The sequence below is a fragment of the Petromyzon marinus genome, unplaced genomic scaffold (genome assembly GCF_048934315.1).
Source record: "Petromyzon marinus isolate PM22_M1 ecotype Great Lakes invasive population unplaced genomic scaffold, UKy_Petmar_22M1.pri1.0 PM_Scaffold_334, whole genome shotgun sequence".
Classification (NCBI taxonomy): Eukaryota; Metazoa; Chordata; class Hyperoartia; order Petromyzontiformes; family Petromyzontidae; genus Petromyzon; species Petromyzon marinus.
Window position 1 is genome coordinate 42502 of NW_027423318.1, and position 26946 is coordinate 69447.

Below are 26946 nucleotides of genomic sequence, written 5' to 3' on the forward strand. Positions count from 1 at the left end.
ATCATCACAACCAGACCCACCATCACCACCACTGTCATCACAACCACCACTAGCACCACTATCATCACCATCACCACTATCATCTTCATCATCACCACAATCACCATCATCACCGCCACTATCATCACCATCGCCACCATCATCATCATTACCACAATCATCACAACCAGACCCACCATCACCACCACTGTCATCACAACCACCACCACCACCACTATCATCACCATCACCACTATCATCTTCATCATCACAATCACCATCACCACCACTATCATCACCACCATCATCTTCATTACCACAATCATCACAACCAGACCCACCACCACTGTCATCACAACCACCACCGCTATCATCACCATCACCACTATCATCTTCATCATCACTACAATCACCATCATCACCGCCACTATCATCACCATCGCCACCATCATCATCATTACCACAATCATCACAACCAGACCCACCATCACCACCACCACTGTCATCACAACCACCACCACTATCACCGCCACTCGCAGACCACCACTATCATCACCATCACTCGCCACCAATTCTGCAACGTGTACACCGCTCACCACTCCCGCACACACCGTATACACACCACCACCGCCACTCACCACCGCCACTCACCACCAGCATCACTCACCACGTTCTGTGTCCCCTCCAGATCATTGTGGTTTACCTGCAAGTGCTCGAATGCCACAAGAACCAGCCCCTGGTGCAGACAGCGTGGTGAGTCACACGCTCGCGCTCACCCCTCACCCCATACCCCTCACCCCTACCTCTCACCCCTTACCCCTCACCCCTACCTCTCACCCCTACCCCTCACCCCTACCTCTCATCAATCGGGTTAGGTGTCCGGCTAGGTGTTTAGGGGTTAGGCTAGGTGTTAGGCCTAGGGTTAGGCTAGGTGTAAGGCCTAGGGTCAGGCTAAGTGTTAGGCCAGGGGTTAGACCTAGGGTTAGGCTAGGTGTTAGGCCTAGGGTTAGGCTAGGTGTTAGGCCTAGAGTTAGGCCTAGGGTTAGGTTAGGTGTTAGGCCTATGGTTAGGCTAGGTGTTAGGCCTAGGGTTAGCTCAGGTGTTAGGCCTAGGTGTTAGGTCTAGGTGTTAGGCCTAGGTGTTAGGCCTAGGGTTAGGCTAGGTGTTCGGCCTACGGTTAGGCTAGGAGTTAGGCCAGGGGGTTAGGCCTAGGGTTAGGCTAGGTGTTAGGCCAGGGGTTAGGCCGAGGGTTAGTCTAGGTGTTAGGCTAGGTGTTAGGCCTAGGGTTAGGCTCGTGTTAGGCCTAGAGTTAGGCTTAGGGTTAGGCTAGGTGTTAGGCCTAGGGTTAGGCTAGGTGTTAGGCCTAGGGTTAGGCTCGTGTTAGGCCTAGAGTTAGGCTAGGTGTTAGGCCAAGGTTTAGGCTGAGGGTTAGTCTAGGTGTTAGGTTAGGTGTTAGGCCTAGAGTTAGGCTAGGTGTTAGGCCTAGAGTTAGGCCTAGGGTTAGGCTAGGTGTTAGGCCTAGGGTTAGGCTAGGTGTTAGGCCTAGGGTTAGGCTCGTGTTAGGCCTAGAGTTAGGCTAGGTGTTAGGCCAAGGTTTAGGCTGAGGGTTAGTCTAGGTGTTAGGTTAGGTGTTAGGCCTAGAGTTAGGCTAGGTGTTAGGCCTAGAGTTAGGCCTAGGGTTAGGCTAGGTGTTAGGCCTAGATGTTATGCCTAGGGTTAGGCTAGGTGTTAGGCCTAGGGTTAGGCCAGGGGTTAGGCCTAGGGTTAGGCTAGGTGTTAGGCCTAGGGTTAGGCCTAGGGTTAGGCTGGGTGTTAGGCCTAGGGTTAGGCTGGGTGTTAGGCCAAGGGTTAGGCTCCGTGCTAAGGGTTAGTCTAGATGTTAGGGGTGAGGCTGTGTGCTAGGGGTGAGGCTGTGTGCTAGGGGTGAGGCTATGCGCTAGGGGTGAGGCTATGCTCTATGGGTGAGGCTGTGTACTATGGGTGAGGCTGTGTGCTAGGGGTGAGGCTATGCGCTAGGGGTGAGGATATGCTCTATGGGTGAGGCTATGCGCTGTGTGCTATGGGTGAGGCTATGCGCTGTGTACTAGGGGTGAGGCTATGCTCTATGGGTGAGGCTATGCGCTAGGGGTGAGGCTGTGTACTATGGGTGAGGCTGTGTACTAGGGGTGAGGCTGTGTACTAGGGGTGAGGCTATGCGCTGTGTGCTAGGGGTGAGGCTATGCGCTAGGGGTGAGGATATGCTCTATGGGTGAGGCTATGCGCTGTGTGCTATGGGTGAGGCTATGCGCTGCTTACTAGGGGTGAGGCTATGCTCTAGGGGTGAGGCTGTGTGCTAGGGGTGAGGCTATGTGCTATGGGTGAGGCTATGCGCTAGGGGTGAGGCTATGCTCTATGGGTGAGGCTATGCGCTAGGGGTGAGGCTGTGTGCTAGGGGTGAGGCTATGCGCTAGGGGTGAGGCTATGCGCTAGGGGTGAGGCTATGCGCTAGGGGTGAGGCTATGCGCTAGGGGTGAGGCTATGCGCTAGGGGTGAGGCTGTGTACTAGGGGTGAGGCTGTGTGCTATGGGTGAGGCTGTGCGCCGTGTGTGAGTGAAGCCTGGACCAGGCCCTTGAGGCCGAGTGCGGGTGGGGGTCGTTCAGGAGTCCCGTGAACTCCGTCCATTGCTACACCCCCCTCCCTCCCCCCACGGCCCACCCCCTCCCCCTCAGCGCGCGAGTTGACACACACACACACACGTGTGGGTGTACGTGCGTGTACAGCGGTGTATACGTGTGTGTGTGTGTGTACCGGTGTGTGTGTGTACGCTTGCAAGTATGTGGCGGTACCTGTATAACGCGCGTGCTGTTGCGTACACGCGTGTGCTGGTGTATGTGTGTGTGTGTAGTGTGTGTGTGTGTGTTAGTGTCAGTGGGTGTATGTCACTGTATGTGTGCGCGTGTGTACTGCTGTGCATCTGAGCGTGTGTGTGTGCGTGTGTACTTGTGTGTGTGTGTGTGTTGGGGGGAGCGGTAGTGTACTGGTTAGCGCTATTAATCCGGCTACCCAGGTTCAATTCCCGCTCAGGGCCGCCAACAGCACCAGTGACGGCGATTATCTGAACCGGTCCTGGGCCTCCCCTAGGTCGACTCAGCCTCAAATTAGTGCCTGGTGTAGCGGTGGTGGTGGTGGTGTAGTAAACACCGCCACTGGGGAGACAAAGGCGGCCGGGCGTGGTTGCTGGCCACCCACCCCCTCGTGTACAGTGCCGGTAGCCTTCATAGGTGCTGCTACTCGCTAACAGCACTTGCCCCTACAGTCTGTCACAGGCTACACGGGGGATCTTTTTCTTGTACATGTGTGAGTGTGTGCGCGTGTATGTGGTGTGTGTGTGTGTGTACGTGTGTGTGTGTACGTGTGTGTGTACGTGTGTGTGTGTACGTGTGCGTACGTGTGTGTACGTGTGCGTACGTGTGTGTGTACGTGTGTGTGTGTACGTGTGTGTGTGTACGTGTGTGTGTACGTGTGTACGTGTGTGTACGTGTGTGTGTACGTGTGGTGTGTGTACGTGTGTGTGTACGTGGGTGTGTGTGTACGTGTGTGTGTACGTGTGTGGTGTGTACGTGTGTGTGTACGTGTGTGTGTACGTGGGTGTGTGTGTACGTGGGTGTGTGTGTACGTGTGTGTGTACGTGTGTGTGTGTGTGTACGTGTGTGTGTGTACTTGTGTGTGTGTATGTGTGGTGTGTGTGTACGTGTGTGTACGTGTGTGTACGTGTGTGTGTACTTGTGTGTGTGTATGTGTGGTGTGTGTGTACGTGTGTGTACGTGTGTGTGTGTGTGTGGTGTGTGTGTACGTGTGTGTACGTGTGTGTGTGTATGTGTGGTGTGTGTATGTGTGGTGTGTGTGTACGTGTGTGTACGTGTGTGTGTACTTGTGTGTGTGTATGTGTGGTGTGTGTGTACGTGTGTGTACGTGTGTGTGTGTGGTGTGTGTGTACGTGTGTGTACGTGTGTGTGTGTATGTGTGGTGTGTGTATGTGTGGTGTGTGTGTACGTGTGTGTGTGTGTACGTGTGTGGTGTGCACGTGTGTGTGTGTACTTGTGTGTGTGTATGTGTGGTGTGTGTGTACGTGTGTGTGTGTGCGCGGGTGCCGTGCGGGCCCCCCCTGACTCTGCTCCCCCCCCCTCTCCTGCTCTTTTGACCAAAGGGCAGCGAGACTCCTAAGTCATAGGCTCCTCCTGCCCACGCCCGCCCGCTGTCACATGACCCCGACCTCGGCCCGTGATTGGCTCCCAGAGACGGCTGGCTGCCCAATGCGGTGGCTGGAGGGGACGGCTGCGGGGGGAGGCCGCGGCCCCCCCCGGCTCGGTGGCTTTGTATTGACCCTGGGGGGGTGCAGAGGTCACTCACGAACACGCACGCACACACACACCTACACACACACACACACGTACACACACCTTACACACACTCACACACACCTACACACACACACACGTACACACACCTTACACACACTCACACACACCTACACACACACACACACACGTACACACACACACCTATACACACGCACACACACCTACACGTACACGTACACACACCTTACACACACCTACACACACTCACACACACCTACACACACCTACACACACACACCTTACACACACTCACACACACCTACACGTACACACACACGCACACACACACACACACCTACACGTACACACACACGCACACACACACACGCACACACACACACGTACACACACACACGTACACACACGTACACACACACACCTTACACACACACGTACACACACACCTTACACACACACACACCTACACACACACACACACCTTACACACACCTTACACACATGTACACACACACACACCTATACACACGTACACACACACGTACACTCACACACACACCTTACACACACGTACACACACACACGTACACACATACACCTTACACACACTCACACACACACCTACACACACGTACACACACACACACACGTACACACACACCTTACACACACACACACACCTACACACACACACACGTACACACACACACCTTACACACACTCACACACACACACCTACACACACGTACACACACGTACACACACACCTACACACACCTTACACACACACCTTACACACGTACACACACACGTACACACACCTACACACACACACCTACACACACCTTACACACACACACCTTACACACACTCACACACACACCTACACACACGTACACACACACACACGTACACACACACACACACACCTTACACACACTCACACACACACCTACACACGTACACACACACACACGTACACACACACACCTTACACACACCTACACACACGTACACACACACGTACACACACCTACACACACACGTACACACGCACGCACACACACACACCTATACACACGTACACACACACACCTACACACACGTACACCTACACACACACACGTACACACACCTACACACACACGTACACACACCTACACACACCTACACACGTACACACACCTACACAAACACCTACACACACGTACACACGTACACCTACACACACCTACACACACACACGTACACACACCTACACACACACGTACACACATCTACACACACACGTACACACACACACACGTACGCACACGTACACACACATGCACACACGTACACACACCTGCACACACACGTACACACACATCTACACACACACACATACACACACGTACACACACACACCTACACACGTACACACCTACACACACACGTACACACGTACACACACCTACACGCACGTACACACGTACACACACCTACACACACGTACACACCTACACACACACCTACACACACCTACATACACACGCACGTACACACACAGGTACACACACCTACACACACACATGTACACACACACCTACACACACGTACACACCTACACACACACACGTACACACACGTACACACATACACACACACATGTACACACACGCACACACACGTACACACACGCACACACGTACACACACACGTACATACACGTACACACACACGTACACACACACGTACACAGACACACAGACACATACACAGACACACACAGACAGACACAGACACACACTCAGACACACACACAGACACACACACAGACACACACTCAGACACACACACAGACACACACAGACACACACACTCACCTACACACACGTACACACACACACGCACATACTCACGTACACTCACGCACACACGTACACACACTCACCTACACACACGCACACACCTACGCACACACTCACGCACACTCGCGCACACTCACGCACACACATACACACACACGTACACACACTCACCTACACGCACACACTCACCTACACACATCTACACACACACACACTCACTTACACACACATTCACCTACACACACGTACACTCAAGCACACACGTACCCACACTTATGCACACCTTCACTCACGTACACACACACACACACACGTACACACATGTACACTCACGTACACACGCACGTACGCGTACACACACTCATGTACACAAACTCATGTACACTCACACGTACACATACACTCAAGTACACGCTCACGCACACACAGGCTGCACTTTCACGCACGTACACATACACACACACGTACACATACACACACACGTACACATACACACACACGTACACATACACACGCACGAATACGTAACCACACGTACACGCACGTGTACGCTCATGTACACTTATACACACGCACGTACACACGGACCTTGCGTACGGACACGTGCACACGCTCACACACACAGGCATGCAGACACACGGACACATACATTCATACGTACACGCACGCACATGTAAACACGTACACACAGACATACATACAGACATATACATACATGTACACGCGCACACACGTACACACAGACATACATACAGACATATACACGTACACACAGACATACATACATACAGACATATATATACATGTACACGCACATGTACACACGCACACACGTACACACAGACACACACACACGTATACATTAATTTACACGCACGTACATACATAACCAGGGAACATGCACACACACACGCATGCACGGTGTGAATGAGTGTGTGCGTTCAACCTACACCCATTCATTCATACACCGGTGTGTGGTGGTGTGGTGGTGATGTGATGCTGGTGGTGGATTGTGGTGATGGTGGTGGATTGTGGTGATGGTGATGGTATGGTGATGATGATGATGGTGGTGGGGTGTGATGGTGGGGGTGTGGTGATGGTGGTGGGGTATGGTATGTTGTGTTGATGGTGTGTGTGGTGATGGTGGTGGTGGTGGTGATGTTGATGTTGGTGGTGGTGTGGTGATGGTGGTGAGCTGTGTGATGGTGCGTGTATCAGCGAGTAGCATATTGGTGAGTAACAAGTCGTGTATTGAGTGGTGGTGGTGAGTAGCATGGTGAGTGGGATGATGAGTGTGGTGGTGGTGAGTGGGATGGTGAGTGTGGTGGTGGTGAGTGGCATGGTGAGTAGGATGGTGAGTGTGGTGGTGGTGAGTGGGATGGTGAGTGTGGTGGTGAGTGGCGTGGTGAGTGGGATGTTGAGTGTGGTAGCGGTGGTGAGTGGCATGGTGAGTTGTGGTGGGTGGTGGTGGTGGTGAGAGGCATGGTGAGTGTGATGAGTGGCATGGTGAGTGTGGTGGTGGTGATGGTGGTGAGTGGCATGGTGAATGGTGGTGGGATGGTGAGTGTGGTGGTGGTGAGTGTGGTGAGTGGGATGGTGAGTGTGGTGGTGGTGAGTGGCATGGTGAGTGTGGTGGTGGTGAGTGGCGTGGTGAGTTTGGTGGTGAATGGCATGGTGAGTGTGGCGGTGGTGAGCGGCATGGTGAGTGGTGGTGGTGGTGATGGTGGCGAGTGGCGTGGTGAGTGTGGTGGTGGTGAGCGGCATGGTGAGCGTGGTTGTGATGGTGGTGAGTGGCGTGGTGAGTGTGGCGGTGGTGAGTGGCGTGGTGAGCGTGGTGGTGAGCGGCATGGTGAGCGTGGTGGTGAGCGGCATGGCGAGTGTGGTGGTGGTGAGCGTGGTGGTGAGCGTGGTGGTGAGCGTGGTGGTGAGCGTGGTGGTGAGCGTGGTGGTGAGTGTGGTGTAGGTGGTGGTGAGCGTGGTGGTGAGCGGTGTGGTCTTGACTCTGCGCAGTGCCCTGTGTTTCAGACCCAGGAAGGTGCCCAGCAAGACTGGGGGCGACCAGCCGTCCCCGCTCACCACCACCTTGCTCACCACTAGAACCACCGTCCTCACCACTAGAACCACCGTCCTCACCACTAGAACCACCGTGCTCACCACTAGAACCACCGTCCTCACCACTAGAACCACCGTCCTCACCACTAGAACCACCGTCCTCACCACCACTGTCCTCACCACTAGAACCACCGTCCTCACCACTAGAACCACCGTGCTCACCACTAGAACCACCGTGCTCACCACTAGAACCACCGTGCTCACCACTAGAACCACCGTCCTCACCACTAGAACCACCGTCCTCACCACTAGAACCACCGTCCTCACCACTAGAACCACCGTGCTCACCACCACTGTGCTCACCACTAGAACCACCGTGCTCACCACTAGAACCACCGTCCTCACCACTAGAACCACCATCCTCACCACTAGAACCACCGTGCTCACCACCACTGTGCTCACCACTAGAACCACCATGCTCACCACCACTGTCCTCACCACTAGAACCACCGTCCTCACCACCACTGTCCTCACCACTAGAACCACCGTCCTCACCACCACTGTGCTCACCACTAGAACCACCGTCCTCACCACTAGAACCACCGTCCTCACCACTAGAACCACCGTGCTCACCACCACTGTGCTCACCACTAGAACCACCGTGCTCACCACTAGAACCACCGTCCTCACCACTAGAACCACCGTGCTCACCACCACCGTCCTCACCACTAGAACCACCGTGCTCACCACCACTGTCCTCACCACTAGAACCACCGTCCTCACCACCACTGTGCTCACCACCAGAACCACCGTGCTCACCACTAGAACCACCATCCTCACCACTAGAACTCGCTACTCACTACTACTCGCCAAGCTATCACCACCATATTCACCATTGCACTACTGTCACCTAACTAGCCCACAGTACTATACACTACACTATACACTACACTACTATTCACTATACTACACACTACACTATACACTACACTATACACTACACTACTATTCACCATACTACACACTACACTATACACTACACTATACACTACACTACTATTCACCATACTACACACTACACTATACACTACACTATACACTACACTATACACTGCACTATACACTGCACTATACACTACACTACTATACACTACACTTACACTGCACTACTATACACTACTATACACTACACTTACACTGCACTACACTATACACTACACTACTATACACTACACTACTATACACTACACTATACACAACACTACTATACACTATACTACACACTACACTATACACTACACTTACACTACACTATACACTACACTATACACTACTATACACTACACTATACACTACTATACACTACACTATACACTACTATTCACTATACTACACTATACACTACACTATACACTACACTACTATTCACTATACTACACACTACACTATACACTACACTTACACTACTATATACTGCACTATACACTACACTATACACTACACTACTATACACTATATTAAACACTACACTATATACTACACTATACACTACACTATACACTTCACTACTACACTATACACTACACTATACACTACACTATACACTACACACTATACACTACACACTACATTATACACTACACACTACACTATACACTACGTTATACACTATACACCACACTATACTACACACTATACTACACACTATACACTACACACTATACACTACACACTATACTACACTACTACACTATACACTACACTACTACACTATACACTACACTACACTATACACTACACTATACACCACACTACACAATACACTACACTATACACTACACTATACACCACACAACACTATACACTACACTATACACTACACTATACACTACACTTTACACTATACACTACACTATACACTACACAATACACTACACTATACACTACACTATACACCACACTACACTATACACTACACTATACACTACACTATACACTACACTTTACACTACACTATACACTACACTATACACCACAATACACTATACACTATACACCACACTACACAATACACTACACTATACACTACACTATACACTACACTATACACCACACTACACTATACACTACACTATACTATACACTATACTATACACTACACTACACTATACACCACACTACACTATACACTACACTATACACTATACTATACACTACACTATACACTACACTATACACCACACCACACTATACACTATACTATACACTACAGTACACTATACACCACACTACACTATACACTACACTATACACTACACACTGGGGGGTTGGGGCTGTACAGTAGAGGGCCGGTACAGTGGGGGACTCTGTAAAGGGGGGGGGGGGGCGTACAGTGGGGGGCCCGTACAGTGGGGGGCCTTACAGAGTGGGGGGCCCTGTACAGTGGGGGGGCCCTGTACAGAGTGGGGGGGGCCCTGTATAGAGTGGGGGGGGGCCCTGTACAGAGTGGGGGGGGGGCCCTGTACAGAGTGGGGGGGGGCCTGTACAGAGTGGGGGGCCTTACAGAGTGGGGGCCTTACAGAGTGGGGGGCCTTACAGAGTGGGGGCCCTGTACAGAGTGGGGGGGCCCTGTACAGAGTGGGGGGCCTGTACAGTGGGGGGGGGCCTGTACAGTGGGGGGGCCTGTACAGAGTGGGGGGCCTGTAGAGATTGGGGGGCCCTGTACAGTGGAGGGCCTTACAAAGTGGGGGGGCCTGTACAGTGGGGGGGCCTGTGCAGAGTAGGGGGGGCCCTGTACAGAGTGGCGGGGGGCTCTGTACAGAGTGGGGGGGCCTTACAGAGTGGGGGGCCCTGTACAGTGGGGGGGCCCTGTACAGAGTGGGGGGCCTTACAGAGTGGGGGGCCTTACAGAGTGGGGGGGCCTTACAGAGTGGGGGACCTGTACAGAGTGGGGGGCCCTGTACAGAGTGGGGGGCCTTACAGAGTGGGGGGCCTTACAGAGTGGGGGGGCCCTGTACAGAGTGGGGGGCCCTGTACAGAGTGGGGGGCCCTGTACAGAGTGGGGGGCCTTACAGAGTGGGGGGCCCGTACAGTGGGGGGGGGGGCTGTAAAGAGTGTATAGTGTACAGTGGTTACAGTAGTGTAGTGTACAGTGCAATGTATATTAGTGGTTATAATAGTGTAGTGTATAGTGTAGTGTATAGTGGTGGTTATAATAGTGTAGTGTATAGTGTAGTGTATAGTAGTGTAGTGTATAGTGGTGGTTATAATAGTGTAGTGTATAGTAGTGGTTATAGTAGTGTAGTGTAATGTGTAGTGGTTATTGTAGTGTATAGTAGTGTAGTGTATAGTGTAGTGTATAGTAGTGGTTATTGTAGTGTAGTGTAATGTATAGTGTAGTGTATAGTAGTGGTTATTGTAGTGTAGTGTATAGTAGTGGTTATTGTAGTGTAGTGTTTAGTGTAGTGTAATGTATAGTGTAGTGTATAGTAGTGGTTATTATAGTGTATAGTAGTGGTTATTGTAGTGTAGTTTATAGTGTAGTGTATAGTAGTGGTTATTGTAGTGTAGTTTATAGTGTAGTGTATAGTAGTGGTTATTGTAGTGTATAGTAGTTGTTATTGTAGTGTAGTGTATAGTAGTGGTTATTGTAGTGTAGTTTATAGTAGTGGTTATTGTAGTGTAGTGTATAGTGTAGTGGTTATTGTAGTGTATAGTGTAGTGTATAGTGTACTGTATATTGTAGTGTATAGTAGTGGTTATTGTAGTGTATAGTAGTGGTTATTATAGTGTAGTGTATAGTAGTGGTTATTGTAGTGTAGTGTATAGTGTAGTGGTTATTGTAGTGTATAGTGTAGTGTATAGTGTACTGTATATTGTAGTGTATAGTAGTGGTTATTGTAGTGTATAGTAGTGGTTATTATAGTGTAGTGTATAGTAGTGGTTATTGTAGTGTAGTGTATAGCAGTGTTATAGAGTGGGGGGGGGTAAGAGTCTTGTGGAGAGAGTGAGTGTTGTGTGAATGTGTGTTTGTACACGTGTGTGTGTGTACACGTGTGTGTGTGTACACTGTGTGTGTGTGTACGCGCATACACACGTGTGTGTGTGTATAAGCGTGGTGTGTTTGCGTGCGTTCTTGGTGTGTTATGCTGAGTACACGTGTGTGTGTGTGTGATGGATGCCTGTTGTGTGTTGGCGTGTGTTGTATTTCGTCTGTGTGTTGGTGTGATGGTGGCGTGCGTGTGTGTGTGATGGATGCCTGTTGTGTGTTGGCGCGTGTTGTATTTCGTCTGTGTGTTGGTGTGATGGTGGCGTGTGTGTGTGTGCATGCGCGTTGCTGTGTTAGCGTGTCACTGTGACGTGTCGTTAGCGTGTCACCGGTGTTAGTGTGTCAGCGTTAGCTTGTTGTAACCATCATAGCGTGTCAGTGTTAGAGTGTCAGTGTTAGTGTCAGTGTTAGAGTGTTAGTGTCAGTGTTAAGAGTGTCAGTGTTAGAGTGTCAGTGTTAGAGTGTCAGTGTTAGAGTGTCAGTGTTAGTGTCAGCGTGTCAGTGTTAGAGTGTCAGTGTTAGAGTGTCAGTGTTTGCGTGTCAGTGTTAGAGTGTCAGTGTTAGAGTGTCAGTGTTAGAGTGTCAGTGTTAGAGTGTCAGTGTTAGAGTGTCAGTGTTAGAGTGTCAGTGTTTGCGTGTCAGTGTTAGAGTGTCAGTGTTAGAGTGTCAGTGTTAGAGTGTCAGTGTTAGAGTGTCAGTGTTAGAGTGTCAGTGTTAGAGTGTCAGTGTTAGAGTGTCAGTGTTAGAGTGTCAGTGTTAGAGTGTCAGTGTTAGAGTGTCAGTGTTCGAGTGTCAGTGTTTGCGTGTCAGTGTTAGAGTGTCAGTGTTAGAGTGTCAGTGTTAGAGTGTCAGTGTTAGAGTGTCAGTGTTAGAGTGTCAGTGTTAGAGTGTCAGTGTTAGAGTGTCAGTGTTAGAGTGTCAGTGTTCGAGTGTCAGTGTTTGCGTGTCAGTGTTAGAGTGTCAGTGTTAGAGTGTCAGTGTTAGAGTGTCAGTGTTAGAGTGTCAGTGTTAGAGTGTCAGTGTTAGAGTGTCAGTGTTAGAGTGTCAGTGTTAGCGTGTCAGTGTTAGCGTGTCGCCGTGTTCATCAGTGTTAGCGTGTCACCGTCGGTGTGTGTTGGCGTGTTAGCGTGTCACCGTGTTAGCGTGTCAGTGTGAGCATGTCAGTGTTAGCGTGTCAGTGTTAGCGTGTTGGCGTGTTAGCGTGTCAGTGTTAGCGTGTTGGCGTGTCGCTGTGTGTGTGTTTGCGTGTCGCTGTGTGTGTGTGTTTGCGTGTCGCTGTGTGTGTGTGTTTGCGTGTCGCTGTGTGTGCGTGTCGCTGTGTGTGTGTGCGTGTCGCTGTGTGTGTGTGTGTGCGTGTCGCTGTGTGTGTGTTTGCGTGTCGCTGTGTGTGTGTTTGTGTGTCGCTGTGTGTCGCTGTGTGTGCATGTCGCTGTGTGTGTGTGTGCGTGTCGCTGTGTGTGTGTGCGTGTGTTTGTGTGTCGCTGTGTGTGTGTGTCGCTGTGTGTGCGTGTCGCTGTGTGTGTGTGTGTGTCGCTGTGTGTGTGTGTCGCTGTGTGTGTGTGTCTGCGTGTCGCTGATGTGTTTGTGTGTGTGTGTCGCTGTGTGTGTGCGTGTGTCGCTGTGTGTGTGTCACTGTGTGTGTCGCTGTGTGTGTGTGTCACTGTGTGTGTGTGTGTGTCGCTGTGTGTGTGTGTGTGCGTGTGTGGCTGTGTGTGTGGCTGTGTGTGTGTGTGTGTCGCTGTGTGTGTGTGTGTCGCTGTGTGTCGCTGTGTATGCGTGTCGCTGTGTGTGTGTGTGTCGCTGTGTGTGTGTGTGTCGCTGTGTGTCGCTGTGTGTGCGTGTCGCTGTGTGTGTGTGTGTGTCGCTGTGTGTGTGTGTGTCGCTGTGTGTCGCTGTGTGTGCGTGTCGCTGTGTGTGTGTGTGTGTGGCTGTGTTTGTGTGTGTGTGTCGCTGTGTGTGTGTGTGTCTCTGTGTGTGTGTCTGTGTGTGTGTATCTGTGTGTGTGTCTGTGTGTGTGTGTCTCTGTGTGTGTGTGTGTCTCTGTGTGTGTGTGTCTCTGTGTGTGTGTGGCTGTGTGTGTGTGTGTGCGTGTGTCGCTGTGTGTGTGTTGGCGCTGTGTGTGTGTGCGTGTGTCGCTGTGTGTGTGTGTCGCTGTGTGTGTGTGTCGCTGTGTGTGTGTGTGTTGGCGTGTGTCGCCGTGTTAGCGAGGGCGTGTGCACGTCACCCCCGTGTCACCCCCCACCCCGTGCGTGTTCGCCGTGACGTTGGCGTGTCGTTGGCGTGTCGTTGGCGTGTCGTTGGCGTGTCGCTCACGTGTCACGCCCCCCCCTCCCCCCCCCCCCGCTACGCGTGTAAACACAGGAACTACATGAATGACAGCCTACGCACAAACGTGTTTGTGCGCTACAGCCCAGAGACCATCGCATGTGCCTGCATCTACCTCTCGGCACGCACACTGCAGGTACACACGCTCACTCACTCGCTCACCTACTCACACGCCCACTCACACGCTCACCTACTCACACGCCCACTCACACGCTCACCTACTCACACGCCCACTCACACGCTCACTCACACGCTCACTCACTCGCTCACCTACTCACACGCCCACTCACATGCTCACCTACTCACACGCTCACTCACTCGCTCACCTACTCACACGCCCACTCACACGCTCACCTACTCACACGCCCACTCACACGCTCACCTACTCACACGCCCACTCACACGCTCACTCACACGCTCACTCACTCGCTCACCTACTCACACGCCCACTCACACGCTCACTCACACGCTCACCTACTCACACGCTCACCTACTCACACACTCACTCACACGCTCACTCACTCGCTCACCTACTCACTCACACGCTCACCTGCTCACACGCTCACCTACTCACACGCTCACTCACACGCTCACCTACTCACACGCTCACTCACACGCTCACTCACACGCTCACTCACACGCTCACTCACACGCTCACTCACACGCTCACTCACACGCTCACCTACTCACACGCTCACTCACTCGCTCACCTACTCACACGCTCACTCACTCGCTCACCTACTCACACGCCCACTCACACGCTCACTCACTCGCTCACCTACTCACACGCCCACTCACACGCTCACCTACTCACACGCCCACTCACACGCTCACTCACACGCTCACCTACTCACACGCTCACTCACACGCTCACCTACTCACACGCCCACTCACACGCTCACTCACTCGCTCACCTACTCACACGCCCACTCACACGCTCACCTACTCACACGCCCACTCACACGCTCACTCACACGCTCACCTACTCACACGCCCACTCACACGCTCACTCACACGCTCACCTACTCACACGCCCACTCACACGCTCACTCACACGCTCACCTACTCGCTCACTCACACGCTCACCTACTCACACGCTCACCTACTCGCTCACTCACACGCTCACCTACTCACACGCCCACTCACACGCTCACTCACACGCTCACCTACTCGCTCACTCACACGCTCACCTACTCACACGCTCACCTACTCGCTCACTCACACGCTCACCTACTCACACGCCCACTCACACGCTCACTCACACGCTCACCTACTCGCTCACTCACACGCTCACCTACTCACACGCTCACCTACTCGCTCACTCACACGCTCACCTACTCACACGCCCACTCACACGCTCACTCACACGCTCACCTACTCGCTCACTCACACGCTCACCTACTCACACGCTCACCTACTCACTCACACGCTCACCTACTCACACGCTCACCTACTCACTCACACGCTCACCTACTCACACGCTCACTCACACGCTCACTCACACGCTCACTCACATGCTCACCTACTCACACGCTCACTCACACGCTCACTCACACGCTCACCTACTCACACGCTCACCTACTCACTCACACGCTCACCTACTCACTCACTCACTCACACGCTCTCACTCACACGCTCACTCACACGCTCACCTACTCACACGCTCACCTACTCACACGCTCACCTACTCACACGCTCACCTACTCACTCACACGCTCACCTACTCACACGCTCACCTGCTCGCTCACTCACACGCTCACTCACACGCTCACCTTCTCACACGCTCACTCACACGCTCACCTACTCACACGCTCACCTGCTCGCTCACTCACACGCTCACTCGCTCACTCACACGCTCACCTACTCACTCACACGCTCACTCACACGCTCACTCACCTACTCACTCCCATGCTCACACGCTCACCTACTCACACGCTCACTCACACGCTCACTCACACGCTCACTCACACGCTCACTCACACGCTCACTCACACGCTCACCTACTCACACGCTCACTCACACGCTCACTCACACGCTCACTCGCTCACCTACTCACTCACACGCTCACTCACACGCTCACCTACTCACACGCTCACTCACACGCTCACTCACACGCTCACTCACACGCTCACTCACCTACTCACTCACACGCTCACTCACACGCTCACCTACTCACACGCTCACTCACACGCTCACTCACCTACTCACTCACACGCTCACCTACTCATTCACACGCTCACCTACTCACTCACACGCTCACCTACTCACACGCTCACCTACTCACTCACACGCTCACCTACTCACACGCTCACCTACTCACCCACACGCTCACCTACTCACACGCTCACTCACACGCTCACTCACACGCTCACCTTCTCACACGCTCACCTTCTCACACGCTCACTCACACGCTCACTCACACGCTCACCTTCTCACACGCTCACTCACACGCTCACTCACACGCTCACTCACACGCTCACTCACTCGCTCACCTACTCACTCACACGCTCACTCACACGCTCACTCACACGCTCACTCACACGCTCACTCACTCGCTCACCTACTCACTCACACGCTCACTCACACGCTCACCTACTCACTCACACGCTCACTCACACGCTCACTCACACGCTCACTCACACGCTCACTCACACGCTCACTCACACGCTCACCTACTCACACGCTCACCTACTCACACACTCACTCACACGCTCACCTTCTCACACGCTCACTCACGCGCTCACTCACACGCTCACTCACACGCTCACTCACACGCTCACTCACACGCTCAATCACTCGCTCACCTACTCACTCACACGCTCACCTACTCACTCACACGCTCACTCACACGCTCACTCACACGCTCACTCACACGCTCACTCACTCGCTCACCTACTCACTCACACGCTCACTCACACGCTCACCTACTCACTCACACGCTCACTCACACGCTCACTCACACGCTCACTCACACGCTCACTCACACGCTCACTCACACGCTCACTCACACGCTCACTCACACGCTCACCTACTCACTCACACGCTCACTCACACGCTCACTCACACGCTCACTCACACGCTCACCTACTCACTCACACGCTCACTCACACGCTCACCTACTCACTCACACGCTCACTCACACGCTCACTCACACGCTCACCTTCTCACACGCTCACTTACACGCTCACTCACACGCTCACTCACGCGCTCACTCACATGCTCACTCACACGCTCACTCACACGCTCACTCACACGCTCACTCACACGCTCACTCACACGCTCACTCACACGCTCACCTTCTCACTCACACGCTCACCTACTCACTCACACGCTCACTCACACGCTCACCTGCTCACACGCTCACTCACACGCTCACTCACACGCTCACTCACGCGCTCACTCACGCGCTCACTCACACGCTCACTCACACGCTCACTCACACGCTCACTCACACGCTCACTCACACGCTCACTCACACGCTCACTCACACGCTCACTCACACGCTCACTCACACGCTCACCTTCTCACACGCTCACCTTCTCACACGCTCACTCACGCGCTCACTCACACGCTCACTCACCTACTCACTCACATGCTCACTCACACGCTCACTCACACGCTCACTCACCTACTCACTCACACGCTCACTCACACGCTCACTCACACGCTCACCTTCTCACACGCTCACTCACACGCTCACTCACACGCTCACTCACACGCTCACTCACACGCTCACTCACACGCTCATCTACTCACTTACACGCTCACCTACTCACTCACACGCTCACTCACACGCTCACTCACACGCTCACTCACACGCTCACCTTCTCACGCGCTCACACGCTCACCTACTCGCTCACTCACTCGCTCGCTCACTCGCTCACCTTCTCACACGCTCACTCGCTCACTCACACGCTCACTCACACGCTCACTCACACGCTCACTCACACGCTCACCCACTCGCTCACTCACACGCTCACTCACACGCTCACACGCTCACTCACCTACTCACTCACACGCTCGCTCACACGCTCACCTACTCGCTCACTCACACGCTCACTCACCTACTCACTCACACGCTCACTCACACGCTCACTCACACGCTCACTCACACGCTCACTCACACGCTCACCTACTCGCTCACTCACACGCTCGCTCACACGCTCACCTACTCGCTCACTCACACGCTCACTCACACGCTCACTCACACGCTCACCTACTCACTCACACGCTCACCTACTCACACGCTCACCTACTCACACGCTCACCTACTCACTCACACGCTCACCTACTCACACGCTCACCTACTCACACGCTCACCTACTCACACGCTCACCTACTCACACGCTCACCTACTCACTCACACGCTCACCTACTCACACGCTCACCTACTCACACGCTCACCTACTCACTCACACGCTCACCTACTCACTCACACGCTCACCTACTCACATGCTCACCTACTCACTCACACGCTCACCTACTCACACGCTCACCTACTCACTCACACGCTCACCTACTCGCTCGCTCACACGCTCACCTACTCGCTCGCTCACACGCTCACCTACTCGCTCACTCGCTCACCTACTCACACGCTCACCTACTCACTCACACGCTCACCTACTCACACGCTCACCTACTCACACGCTCACCTACTCACTCACACGCTCACCTACTCACTCACACGCTCACCTACACACACGCTCACCTACTCACACGCTCACCTACTCACTCACACGCTCACCTACTCACACGCTCACCTACTCACTCACACGCTCACCTACTCACACGCTCACCTACTCACACGCTCACCTACTCACGCACACGCTCACCTACTCACACGCTCACCTACTCACACGCTCACCTACTCACACGCTCACCTACTCACTCACACGCTCACCTACTCGCTCGCTCACACGCTCACCTACTCGCTCACTCGCTCACCTACTCACACGCTCACCTACTCACTCACACGCTCACCTACTCACACGCTCACCTACTCACTCACACGCTCACCTACTCGCTCGCTCACACGCTCACCTACTCACACGCTCACCTACTCACTCACACGCTCACCTACTCACACGCTCACCTACTCACACGCTCACCTACTCACTCACACGCTCACCTACTCGCTCGCTCACACGCTCACCTACTCGCTCACTCACACGCTCGCTCACACGCTCACCTACTCACTCACACGCTCACCTACTCACACGCTCACCTACTCACACGCTCACCTACTCACTCACACGCTCACCTACTCGCTCGCTCACACGCTCACCTACTCGCTCACTCACACGCTCGCTCACACGCTCACCTACTCACTCACACGCTCACCTACTCACACGCTCACCTACTCACACGCTCACCTACTCACTCACACACTCACCTACTCACACGCTCACCTACTCACTCACACGCTCACCTACTCGCTCGCTCACACGCTCACCTACTCGCTCACTCACACGCTCGCTCACACGCTCACCTACTCACTCACACGCTCACCTACTCACACGCTCACCTACTCACTCACACGCTCACCTACTCACACGCTCACCTACTCACTCACACGCTCACCTACTCGCTCGCTCACATGCTCACCTACTCGCTCACTCGCTCACCTACTCACACGCTCACCTACTCACTCACACGCTCACCTACTCGCTCGCTCACACGCTCACCTACTCACTCGCTCACACACTCACCCGCTCACTCACACGCTCACCTTCTCACACGCTCACCTACTCACTCACACGCTCACCTACTCACTTACCCGCTCACTCACACGCTCACCTGCTCGCTCACACGCTCACCAATTCACACGCTCACCCGCTCACTCACGCTCGCCTACTCACTCACACGCTCACCCGCTCACCTACTCACACGCTCACCTGCTCACTCACACACTCACACGCTCACACGCTCACCTACTCGCTCACCCGCTCACACGCTCACCTGCTCGCTCACACGCTCACATGCTCACCAATTCACACGCTCACCTGCTCACTCACACGCTCGCCCACTCACTCACACGCTCACCCGCTCACTAACACGCTCACCTGGTTGTAGTTGTGGTGGTGGGAGTTGTTGTAGTGGTGGTGGTGGTTGTAGTAGTAGTTGTGGTTGTTGTAGTTGTGGTGGTGGTGGTTGTAGTAGTAGTTGTGGTGGTTGTAGTTGTGGTGATGGTTGTGGTTGTGGTGGTGGTTGTAGTAGTGGTGGTGTTGTTGTGGTTGTTGTAGTTGTGGTGGTGGTTGTTGTAGTTGTGGTGGTGTTGTAGTTGTGGTTGTTGTAGTTGTGGTTGTTGTAGTTGTGGTAGTTGTGGTGGTTGCAGTTGTGGTTGTTGTAGTTGTGGTGGTTGTTGTAGTTGTAGTTGTTGTAGTTGTGGTGGTGGTTGTAGTTATGGTTGTTGTAGTTGTGGTGGTGGTTGTAGTTGTGGTGGTTGTTGTAGTAGTGGTTGTAGTAGTTGTGGTGGTTGTAGTAGTAGTGGTGGTTGTAGTAGTGCTGGTGGTTGTAGTAGTGGTGGTGGTGGTTGTAGTTGTGGTGGTGGTGGTTGTGGTTGTAGTAATGGTGGTGGTTGTTGTAGTTGTGGTGGTTGTTGTAGATGTGGTTGTTGTAGTTGTGGTGGTGGTTATAGTTGTGGTGGTGGTTGTTGTAGTTGTGGTGGTGGTTGTAGTACTGGTGGTTGGTGTAGTTGTGGTGGTTGTAGTTGTGGTATTGTTGTAGTTGTGGTGGTGGTTGTAGTAGTGGTGGTTGTTGTAGTTGTGGTTGTTGTAGTTGTGGTGGTTGTAGTAGTGGTGGTTGTTGTAGTAGTGGTGGTGGTGGTTGTAGTGTGGTGTTGTTGTTGTGTAGATCCCGCTACCAGGGCGACCTCCGTGGTTCTCGCTGTTTGGAGCGGACGAGGCAGACCTGCAGGACATCTGTCTCGCCATTCTACAGCTCTACAATCGGCGCAAGGTGTGTGTCTGTGTGTGACTGTGTGTGACTGTGTGTGTGTGTGACTGTGTGTCTGTGTGTGTGTCTGTGTGTGTGTGTGTGTCTGTGTGTGTGTGTGTGTCTGTGTGTGTGTGTGTGACTGTGTGTCTGTGTGTGTGTCTGTGTGTGTGTCTGTCTGTGTGTGTGTGTGTCTGTGTGTGTGTGTGTGTCTGTGTGTGTGTGTGTCTGTGTGTGTGTGTGTGTCTGTGTGTGTGTCTGTGTGTGTCTGTGTCTGTGTGTGTGTGTGTGTCTGTGTGTGTGTGTGTGTGTCTGTGTGTGTGTGTCTGTGTGTGTCTGTGTGTGTGTGTGTCTGTGTGTGTGTGTGTGTCTGTGTGTGTGTGTCTGTGTGTGTGTGTGTCTGTGTGTCTGTGTGTGTGTGTGTCTGTGTTTATGTGTCTGTGTGTGTGTCTGTGTGTGTGTGTCTGTGTGTGTGTGTGTGTGTGTCTGTCTGTGTGTGTGTGTGTCTGTGTGTGTGTGTGTGTCTGTCTGTGTGTGTGTGTGTCTGTGTGTGTGTGTGTCTGTCTGTGTGTGCGTGTGTGTCTGTCTGTGTGTGTGTGTCTGTGTGTGTGTGTCTGTGTGTGTGACCTGGTCAAGGCCTATGATACCATCAGTAGGCCTGGGCTCTGGGTCGTTCTTCGTGCTTTTGGAGTACCTGACCCTCTGCTCACGATCATTAAGGACCTTCATGATGGTGAGCGGGCCCGGGTAAAACTACGTGGCCGGGAGTCAGAGCCATTCCCTGTACACCTTGGGGTGCGACAGGGATGTCCTCTGGCTCCCACATTATTTAACATCTATTTTGACCACGTAGTTCGTGAAGCCTTCAATAGCTGTACCGGGGGAATCTCCATATGGTACAGATATAATGGGAGGCTAATCGATGCCCGGGTGCGGTCAAGGGATGGCTCCCTATTGCTCAACCACGTTATGTATGCTGATGATTTGGTAATAGCTGCTCAGTCAGAGGAGGAGTTGGAGACGCTGCTGCTGAGACTGGAGCATGCCACTAAGAGGTGGGGCCTTACCATCAGCCCCACCAAAACTAAGCACCTGCCTGGGTATTTTGTACCATCGGACACTCCACCCCCACAACTCCCAATCGGTGATGGGGCAGTTGTGGAGAGAGTGGAGAGTTTCCCATACCTGGGCAGTGTGCTTATGACTGGCTCCAGTTTAACAGCAGAGGTCTCACTCCGAATCAGTCGAGCAGCAATATCTTTTCATCGGTTGCGTAACGCTGTGTGGAAGCTACCTGGTCTGTCGCTCCGCACTAAGCTTCAGGTCTTCTCGGCCACGGTCATTCCCTCCCTTCTCTACGCTTGCGAAACGTGGACCCCCCTAATGGAACATCTTCGCCGGTTAGAAACATTTAGGCTGGCCTGCCTACGATCCATCCTGGGTTTAACCAGACTGGATTGTGTGAGGAGCTCATAAATCCTTGAAAGATCTGGGCAGGGTCCCATCGGTGAGCTCCTCTGGCAGGCAAGGCTGCGATGGCTGGGTCATGTAGCCCGCATGTCCAGCCACCGCATGCCGAAACAGCTTTTGTTTGGCCGGATTGAGGGGGCTAAACGGGCGCGGCACGGGCTAGAGAAGAGATGGAGTGATGTGGTACAGGAGGATGTGGAGCTGAGTGGACTTGCCGATGACTGGTACCAGCGGTGTCAAGATCGGCCTCTGTGGAGGAGGCTCGTGAAGGACGCTACTGGGCAGTTGGAGGCAGTCGCCCTCCAACAACAATGGAGGGCGGAGGAGCGACGCTCAGAACAACGAGCGGAGCGCCAGGTGGCTAAAGCACAGCAGGTTGGCACAGTAGGGGGCACAGGTGGTGCATCAGCCAGTCATCTCAGTCAGTCGACCCGTGGCACCTGGGTCTGCCCCGTGACATCCTGCCAGCGGGCGTTCGACACTTCACGTGGCCTCAGGGTGCACATAGCCTGGCACAAGCGTCGTGGTGACGTCACCACCACTTAGTGGCGAATGGCGGTTGTTGTTGTCTGTGTGTGTACTGTGTCTGTGTGTACACTGTATGTGTGTGTGTGTGTCTGTGTGTGTGTGTCTGTGTGTATGTATGTGTTTGTGTCTGTGTGTTTGTGTCTGTGTGTGTGTGTGTCTGTGTGTGTGTGTCTGTGTGTGTATGTGTCTGTGTGTGTGTCTGTGTGTGTGTGTCTGTGTGTGTGTCTGTGTGTCTGTGTGTGTGTGTGAGTCTGTGTGTGTGTGTGCTTGTCTGTGTGTGTAAATCTGTCTGTGTATGTGTGTATATCTGTGTGTGTATATCTGTGTATGTGTGTATATCTGTGTGTATATCTGTGTGTGTATATCTGTGTGTATGTGTGTGTGTATATCTGTGTGTGTGTGTATATATCTGTGTGTGTGTGTATATCTGTGTGTGTGTGTGTATATATCTGTGTGTGTGTATCTGTGTGTGTCTCTCCGTAGCCGAGCCTGGAGCACCTCGAGAGCTGTGTGGAGCGCTGCCGCGTGGAGCTGCAGGAGCTGAAGCTGAGGGAGCGTGGATTCTGCCTGGAGCCTAACCCGGGCACCCCCGGAAGGTTCTCGCCAGCGTCCAAACCCGGTGAGAGAGACGCACGGGGAGAGGGAGACACGGGGAGAGAGACACGGGAGAGACATGGGGAGAGACACGGGGAGAGACACGGGGAGAGACACGGGGAGAGACACGGGGAGAGACACGGGGAGAGAGAGAGAGACACGGGGAGAGAGAGACACAGGGAGAGACACGGGGAGAGACACGGGGAGAAACACGGGGAGAGAGAGAGAGACACGGGGCGAGAGAGACACAGGGAGAGACACGGGGAGAGACACGGGGAGAGACACGGGGAGAGACACGGGGAGAGACACGGGGAGAGAGAGAGAGACACGGGGAGAGAGACACACGGGGAGAGAGACACGGGGAGTGAGAGACACGGGGAAAGAGAGACACGGAGAGAGACAGAGACACGGGGAGAGAGAGACACGGGGAGAGAGAGACACGGGGCTAGAGAGACACACGGGGAGAGAGACACGGGGAGTGAGAGACACAGGGAGAGAGAGACACGGGAGAGAGAGAGAGACATGGGGAGAGAGAGACACGGGGAGAGAGAGACACGGGGAGAGAGACACATGGGGAGAGAGACACACGGGGAGAGAGAGACACGGGGAGAGACACACGGGGAGAGAGAGACACGGGGAGAGAGACACGGGGCTAGAGAGACACGGGGAGAGAGAGACACGAGGAGAGAGAGACACGGGGTTAGAGAGATACACGGGGAGAGAGAGGCACGGGGCTAGAGAGACACATGGGGAGAGAGACACATGGGGAGAGAGACACACGGGGAGTGAGAGACACGGGGAGAGAGAGACACGGAGAGAGAGAGACACGGGGAGAGAGAGACACGGGGAGAGAGAGACACGGGGCTAGAGAGACACGGGGAGAGAGACACGGGGCTAGAGAGACACGGGGAGAGAGAGACACGGAGAGAGAGAGACACGGGGGAGAGAGAGACACGGGGAGAGAGAGACACGGGGCTAGAGAGACACGGGGAGAGAGACACACGGGGAGAGAGAGACACGGGGAGAGAGAGACACGGGGAGGGAGAGAGACACGGGTGGGAGAGACACGGGGAGAGAGAGACGCACGGGGAGAGAGAGACACGGGGTTAGAGAGACACGAGGAGAGAGAGACACGGGGTTAGAGAGACACACGGGGAGAGAAAGACACGGGGAGAGAGAGACACGGGGAGGGAGAGAGACACGGGTGGGAGAGACACGGGGAGAGAGAGACGCACGGGGAGAGAGAGACACGGGGTTAGAGAGACACGAGGAGAGAGAGACACGGGGTTAGAGAGACACACGGGGAGAGAAAGACACGGGGAGAGGGAGACACGGGGAGTGAGAGACACGGGGAGAGAGAGACACGGGGAGAGAGAGACACGGGGAGAGAGACACGTGGGGAGAGAGACACACGGGGAGAGAGACACACGGGGAGAGAGAGACACGGGGAGAGAGACACGTGGGGAGAGAGACACACGGGGAGAGAGAGACACGGGGAGAGAGAGACACACGGGGAGAGAGACATGGGGAGAGAGAGACGCACGGGGGAGAGAGAGACACGGGGCTAGAGAGACACGGGGCTAGAGAGACACGGGGCTAGAGAGACACGGGGCTAGAGAGACACGGGGCGAATGGTTGCTGCTGCTAATAACGCGTGTGTGTGTCTGTGTGTGTGTCTGTGTGTGTGTCTGTGTGTGTGTGTCTGTGTGTGTGTCTGTGTGTGTCTGTCTCTCCCCGCACCCCCACTCACCCCCCGCTCACCCCCCGCTCACCCCCCCGCTCACCCCCCACGGCCTCCAGCATCACCCAGAGACCCCGCTCACAGCACCACCACCACCACCACCACCGCCTCCACCGCCTCAGCCGCCACCGCCTCCACCGCCTCCACGTCACTGCCGCCATCGCTGCTGCTGCGGCTCTCTCCGGCCGCTCTCCGCGGGGCCAAGCGGCGTCTGGACGCCGACACGGCGGGCGGGGGGGAGGGGCCGCGGGGGGGGAGGTGGGGGGGGAGGCTGGGGGGGGAGGAGGAGGGGGGGCGGCAGCGGCGTGGGGACGCCGGGCGGGGGGGCGGCGGCGATGTCGGGCGGACGCAGCCCTCACAACAACAACAACGGGTGGGTGGTGGGTGGTGGTGTGTGGGGGGGTGGTGTGTGTGTGGGTGGGTGTGTGGGTGGGTGAGTAGGTGGGTGGGTGAGTAGGTGGGTGGGTGGTGGTGTGTGGGTGGTGTGTGGGTGGTGTGTGGGTGGTGTGTGGGTGGTGTGTGGGTGGTGTGTGGGTGGGTGGTGGTGTGTGGGTGGTGTGTGGGTGGGTGGTGGTGTGTGGGTGGTGTGTGGGTGGGTGGTGGTGTGTGGGTGGTGTGTGGGTGGGTGTGTGGGTGGGTGGTGTGTGGGTGGTGTGTGTGGTGTGTGGGTGGTGTGTGTGTGGGTGGTGGTGTGTGGGTGGTGTGTGGGTGGGTGGTGTGTGTGGGTGGGTGGTGTGTGGGTGGTGTGTGGGTGGTGTGTGGGTGGGTGGGTGGTGTGTGGGTGGGTGGGTGGGTGGTGTGGGTGGTGTGTGGGTGGTGGGTGGTGTGTGGGTGGTGTGTGGGTGGGTGGGTGGGTGGTGTGGGTGGGTGGTGGGTGGTGGGTGGGTGGTGTGTGTGGTGTGTGGGTGGTGTGTGTGTGGGTGGTGTGTGTGTGGGTGGTGTGTGGGTGGTGGTGGGTGGTGTGTGGGTGGTGTGTGGGTGGGTGGGTGGTGTGTGGGTGGTGGGTGGGTGGTGTGTGGGTGGTGTGTGGGTGTGTGGGTGGTGGTGTGTGGGTGGGTGGTGTGTGG

At 54.2% G+C, this 26946-nt stretch overlaps 1 protein-coding gene across 1 annotated transcript in view; it reads left to right on the forward strand.

The window, feature by feature from the left end:
- LOC116937509 (cyclin-L1) overlaps positions 1 to 26129 on the forward strand; it is a gene marked incomplete at its 3' end in the record, with an annotated part of 48212 nt that extends 22083 nt beyond the window's left edge. The window contains exons 5-9 of the mRNA XM_076064135.1: positions 668 to 732; positions 14650 to 14749; positions 21466 to 21570; positions 24028 to 24163; positions 25939 to 26129. Coding sequence (XP_075920250.1) covers positions 668 to 732; positions 14650 to 14749; positions 21466 to 21570; positions 24028 to 24163; positions 25939 to 26129 — 597 coding nt within the window. The remainder of the gene's footprint in view (positions 1 to 667; positions 733 to 14649; positions 14750 to 21465; positions 21571 to 24027; positions 24164 to 25938) is intronic.
- Positions 26130 to 26946: the final 817 nt, after the last annotated feature.